Source organism: Trachurus japonicus, chromosome 17, assembly GCF_045865225.1.
Source record: "Trachurus japonicus isolate A0001 chromosome 17, Traja_1.0".
NCBI lineage: Eukaryota > Metazoa > Chordata > Actinopteri > Carangiformes > Carangidae > Trachurus > Trachurus japonicus.
The window spans coordinates 33071087-33077353 of NC_140923.1; the positions used below are offsets into that span (position 1 = coordinate 33071087).

The 6267-nt window shown below is 42.8% G+C and overlaps 1 protein-coding gene across 2 annotated transcripts in view; it reads left to right on the forward strand.

Moving 5' to 3' along the window:
• kmt2cb (lysine (K)-specific methyltransferase 2Cb) overlaps nt 1-4729 on the forward strand; it is a 61106-nt gene extending 56377 nt beyond the window's left edge. For both annotated transcript variants that reach the window (XM_085803805.1, XM_085803806.1), the window contains 9 exons: nt 446-559; nt 671-1787; nt 1892-2028; nt 2141-2283; nt 2434-2608; nt 2713-2829; nt 2924-2997; nt 3917-4025; nt 4121-4729. In XM_085803805.1, coding sequence (XP_085659931.1) covers nt 446-559; nt 671-1787; nt 1892-2028; nt 2141-2283; nt 2434-2608; nt 2713-2829; nt 2924-2997; nt 3917-4025; nt 4121-4213 — 2079 coding nt within the window. In that variant the 3' untranslated portion in view covers nt 4214-4729. The remainder of the gene's footprint in view (nt 1-445; nt 560-670; nt 1788-1891; nt 2029-2140; nt 2284-2433; nt 2609-2712; nt 2830-2923; nt 2998-3916; nt 4026-4120) is intronic.
• Nucleotides 4730-6267: the final 1538 nt, after the last annotated feature.

Here is a 6267-nt window from a genome sequence, read left to right on the forward strand (position 1 = left end):
TCAAGTGTGATTCTGACACCATATGAACCTAATGAAGAGTCAAAAGTAATATTATACCATAAACAAAAGGCTCTACAACCAATAGGTCTAATAAAGTCCAGGATGCTCTAAATATATGGGACTAGATGTGCCCACATTCAGCCTGAAGGGCTGCACACATCCATATATATTCATACACACACAGTATCACAGTAATGCTCTGATTATGTAAATCCAGCCTGCTGGAGTTAAATCCATTTTGGATCAATTAGTGGGTTAAATAGCATACCCCATGACGTCAGTCTTGAGAGTATTTTGGTTATTTAAATATTGAATGTTTTTGATGTTTATTTCATTACTTCTTTTAACGTCAGTTGAGCTTAAGCAGTTCACATTGGTCAGGCTTTGATTTAACACCTCATTGCTTATGCAGCCTTTTAAAACTTGGGCTAATTTCTCTCACCAGGAATCTGAAGGCCGTTTGAAATCTGAAGAGGACCTTGTGTTCTGCAGTCACAGCTGCTTCCTTCTCTACTGTTCCTCACCACCGCTGCAGTCTAGATCAGCCACAGAAACTAAGGTTTGTCTCAGTGCAGCACATGCAGAAACACCTCATTGAGTCTAAACAACATGCAGTTGTTTTGATGGTCGTGTTTTGCTCATTGTCATTGTGCTTTTATCATATTTTCAGGAATCAGTGTCCCTCCTTCCAGCCTCAGAGCAAACCGAGATCCTTTCTAAAACTCAGCACCAATACAGTAACAACATGTCGTCGCTGGATGTTCACTGCCTGGCCCAGCTTCAGCCCAAGCAGTCTCCCCCCTCCACCCCGCCTATCCCCTTCCCCACAGCAGGTGAAACACCAAAGATGGAGACAAAGTCCGATGCCATCAAAGTGACAGTGAAGCTGAAGGCCCGGCCGAGGGCCCACGACGGCTGGCACCAGGGGAAAAGACAGAAAGGACTCCGCTGGAGGAAGTGGACTGTCCAGGTCGTGGTGCCAAGAGGGAACTCCCAACTCCCAGACGAGGATAAGATCGACGAGCTTCTGAAGAAACTCGGGGCCTCCCTGCGTCCTCCTGTCTTACTGCGGGACCAGAGGCGCTGCTGTTTCTGCCACCAGTTCGGGGACGGGATCACCGATGGCCCTGCCAGGTTGCTTAATCTCGACCTCGATGTGTGGGTTCACCTAAACTGCGCCCTGTGGTCGACTGAGGTGTACGAGACCCAGGCCGGCGCCCTGATCAACGTGGAGCTGGCGCTGCGTCGCGGTCAGACGGTGCGCTGCGCCTACTGCCAGCAGACCGGAGCCACCAGTGGCTGCCACCGCCTCCGCTGCACCAACGTCTACCACTTCACCTGCGCTCTGCAAGCTCAGTGCACCTTCTTCAAGGACAAGACCATGCTATGTCACGCCCACAGGCCAAGGGGAACAGCGGGACAAGCGCTGGAGCACGAGCTACGTTGCTTCGCTGTCTTCCGACGCGTCTACATCCAGAGGGATGAAATGCGTCAGATAGCAACTGCGGTGCAGCAGCCTGAGCTGGGATACACCTTTCGCGTCGGCAGCCTGGTGCTACACGCCCTGGGCCAACTAACCCCGTTTCAAATGTCAGCTTTCCATTCTGCAACCGCCATCTACCCAGTCGGCTATGAGGCTTGCCGGATTTACTGGAGCATGCGCCATGGCAATCGCCGTTGCCGCTACGTCTGCTCTGTTGAAGACAGAGAGGGCCTGCCAGAGTTTAGCATCAGAGTCATCGAACAGGGCTACCAGGACCTGCTCCTGACCGACAACTCAGCCAAAGGTTTGTGACCACGTATTCCTGACAGACATGTGTTTGTTGCGTGTTCCAGCCATTTACAGAGTGGAGGTTTTACCTGTCGGGTGTGCTTGTCTCGCTGTAAACAGGAGTGTGGGATAAGGTTCTGGGTCCTGTTGCTGAGAAAAGAACTGACTCGGGCACGCTGAAGCTGTTCCCTGTCTACCTGAAAGGAGAGGACCTGTTTGGGCTCACAGTCCCTGCTGTCACCAAAATCACTGAATCGGTACGTAGCTGATTTTTAATTTTTTTTACCACTGGTAATGAGTGTATCATTTAAACCTATAGCGTTGTGTTGAGGCTGTAGCTTATACCTCCTCTGTACTCGTTTACTTCAGCTCCCTGGGGTGGAGGCTTGTGACAGGTACTCATTCCGTTATGGACGCAATCCACTTGTGGAGTTGCCTCTCATCTTCAATCCAGCTGGCAGTGCCCGCGCCCAACCAAGGACAAACTCCCCCTACATTTCACTGGTGATAAGGTACCGTTGGATGAAGCTGACATTAATCTGTGGTTTTACACATTCTTCCAAGCATTTTCTAAATTTACACTTTTCCCAAAAATATTATTGAATTACTGTTTTTTGTTTATATTGTTTTTCTCACAATCCCCCCTCCCTTTCAAATTAAAGGCCACATCCACAGGCTGTATCCAGCAGCAATGCAAGGTCTAACCAGAATGTGGCCCAGGGTGAAGGTGGTGCCCCCCACAGCAAGCCTCCAGTAGTGCACCCCAGGTCCTCTCAGTACCGCTGGATGAAGAGTGAGTGGAGAGCCAATGTCTACCTTGCCCGCTCCCGCATCCATGTGAGTAAATATGTATGCAATTTTAATTTTCAGTTAAAATCAAATATTTCTCCTGGATTTTTTTGTGGACAAAATGAATAGCTACATATGTCATGTATTTGCAGGGCTTGGGGTTGTTTGCTGCCAGAGACATTGAAAAACAAACCATGGTGATCGAGTACAATGGAACCATCCTACGAAATGAGGTTGCCGTCAGCAAGGAGAAGCTCTACAGATCTCAGGTACACATTTGTGTCGAGTACTTTTTGAGCTGAAATTACTTCTGACTGAAGTTGTTTTTTTTATCATCAAGTAAATTCTCCCTCTCTCCTACAGAACCGAGCAGTGTTCATGTTCCGCATCGACAGCGAACATGTTGTTGATGCCTCCCGCACTGGAGGGCTCGCAAGGTACAGTGAGATTTCATGGGCACTGTCCGGCTGTGGGACTTTTAGCCTATTTTATATTACACATAATCAGCATATTGGTTGTAGTTTGTACGTTCACACAATTTCTATTAACCTCACTTTCTTCCTGGGTGTTGTGTGTACATAGTTTGCCACTGTTGAGCCCCTGGATTACTGTCTTTGCCTGCTCACATGAAAGTAACATTAAACTGATACAGGCCTGAGTTTCTTTTAGAAATGGACACTGGACCTAATAGTTCAAACTGTGACAGTTTAGTAATGGATGTGTGCATGAGCCTCTTTCATGCTCCCGGACTTCCAGCTGTGGCAACATGCTGTGATTGTGCATTAAAAGAATTGGATTAAGTATTTGAAGATGACACACCATTCATCCTACTATGCCTAATATTGCCCAAATTAGAAGCATTGTGCAAGTCATTTTAAGAAATTGGCCTATGCCATACACACATTTGTATTAAGGTGATTGATTATATTTAAGCAGTTGTTACTGGAATTTAAACAAAAAATACAATTTACCCTTCTTTTTCTGGAATTCAGAACTATTAAACAAAACAATCTTGCCATTTGCAATAAATTTGATTATAGAATAGAAGATATGGTAAATGGACTTGCATTTTAAAAGCAGTCTTACTTAGCACTCAGAGCACTGCACAATACTTCCGCATCCACAAATCACATCCTCACACACACTCACACACTGCTGGAACAGCCATCAAGGACAGTGTTTGGGTTCAGGATCTTCTCCGAGGACACAATGACACGTGGCAGGAGGAGCTGGGCATCAGACAACCGTCCCTCTAATCGCTGGACGAGCCACCTGAGCCACCGCTGTTTACTTTATAGTAATGTGTTGGATTTTGTGTGATATGAAATGAATCTCTTTTTTATATCTCTTATCCAGATATATCAACCACTCTTGTGTCCCAAACTGTGTTGCTGAGGTGGTGACATTTGAAAGGGGTTATAAAATCATCATCAGCTGCGTTCGCAGAGTTGAAAAAGGAGAGGAGGTGAGTGTCCTTTTCTTTAATATGACTTGGTATTGGTGTTAAATGTGCGCCTGTGATGCCAAAGACTTGATGTTTGTGTCCCTTTCTGTCTCCAGCTGAGTTTCGACTACCAGTTCGACACTATGGCAGGTCAGCACAAGATCGCCTGCCACTGTGCAGCTCCTGAATGCAGGAAGTGGATTAACTAAGAGCAAACGACAAACCTAAATGCATTCCTTGCTATAGTGTGTGGATGCTGTGATCTCTGCACAGAGGAAAAAAATGCTTCACACTAAAGTCATTTCATGAATAAGCAGAAGGCCTGAACCCTTGGAGGAGATGAATGAATTTTACATGTTCGTTCATTAAGATTATGGGAAAATCACGGGTGGAGGAAGGGAAAATGTAACACAGTAGCAGGATGTGACTTGTGCCATATGTGGGGGGCTGTGTTGTGTGAGATGCCCCTCTCTGTCTGTATGTATCTGTGTGTTTGTTTGGTGTACATGGGGTGAGGAATCCACCAGCGAATGAGAAAGCACTGTGCAGGGTGCGGCCTTATTGCTTACTAAGGGCAGGCCCTTTTGTTTCATACTGTTAATGTATACCGTATGACTAAATGTAGACATCACTGAATGAGGAATGTACAGCAATGAATACTGCGAAGGGAATATTAACTTGCACTAAAAAAAAAAAGAAAAACTAAAAAAAAAACAAAAATAAAACACACACACACACACACAAACACAAACTTTTAAAATACTTGATTCCATGAGTCAGTTTTATCATAGGTCTCCGTCATGTGATTTGTGTGGAATTCGAGAGGTTTTGTATTTATTAGAGTGAATGAATTTTATTCTCAAAATGATGAGACTGAGTTGAAGAAGGCTAGATTGCTATTGTTTTTGAAGATTGAAGAAGACATGCTGTTACTTTTGTATAAATGTACATAAAGAAAACTATAGGAATAACCGACCAAATACTACCTTAACCTTCTTGATGTTTGGGTGTTTTTGAATTGTTTCTGTTCTGTTTGTCATTGAAATTTATTTAAGATGGACGTTATTTCAGTTTGAGAGTATATATTATGATTATTCTGTACAGAATTTGTAATATAACCACAATAATTCACAAAGTATTTTTGTTGTATTAAAAGTAAGGTATTGTAGCGTATTGTTTTGTGACTTACACATACTTTGACCACTCAAAAAAGAAATATTTTTGTTGACTAACGTAACGAGTTATCAGTTACAGAAACAAAGAAAAAAAGAGACTCTTCAGATAGTAAGAGATCATTGTGATCTGTTTGCTGTTAATCAGGTTTCATTTTAAAGAACTGTGAATTAGGTTTTGAAACCCAAAAAACAACTTTTTAACTTTTTAACACAAATAGGAACACCAACATGTATTTATCTGTTTCTGTTTTTACTTTACTTTTAAAACAAGGTGCAAACGTCTAATCATGATGTGAATTGGACGAACCAGTGTGTGACAGAAAGAATGGGGAACTCTTGTTCAGAACCATGGGGTGTTTACCTTTTTGGACAGAAATGGCATTCTCCTTAATCAGAAATATTTCTTATACTGACACTTCACAAGTCACATGCTTAGAAACGGAAGAGTTTTTGCGTGCACAATTTCAAGTTGACTGTAAAATTTTGGAGACAGTCTTAGAACTTGTAATGTATATGGCATGTATTTTTTTAACTTTCCGAAGACTCAATTGTATATATTTTCTCAATGAATGGTTGTAACAAAATTGTTTCTTGATATTTTTCTTCTCTTGTATGATATTACATCATCCTGCCAGTGTGTTTGTGCTACATTTTCTTGGTCGTGTAAAGTAGTCAGATTTTTTTTTCTTTTTTTTCCCCCTTTTTTTTTTTTGAAAATGCCTTTTGAAGTGTACAGAGTATGGAGTTTGTGGAATTGAATTTAGAAACATTTACAAAAATAAACTATTTTACATGTTTGCCTGTCGTGTGTATGTTCATGACTTCGATTTTCATATATTAAGTATTTACCTACAGTATATTACCACTAGTCAGTCAGGGGCCTGGTCATGGCATGCTGCACGCAAAGGTAAGTTTGAGGCTCTTGACGAACTTCTCTCATGTTAAGCACTGAGAGCCCAAAGCTGTTGACGAGTCCTTGAAGATGAGCCGTGTAGAATATGGAGCCATAATGAGTGGCCACTCTCTTATTTCAGCCTAATTATCTAAAGTAGTCCCATTTTCATTCTTTGTTTCATTGTCATACACAC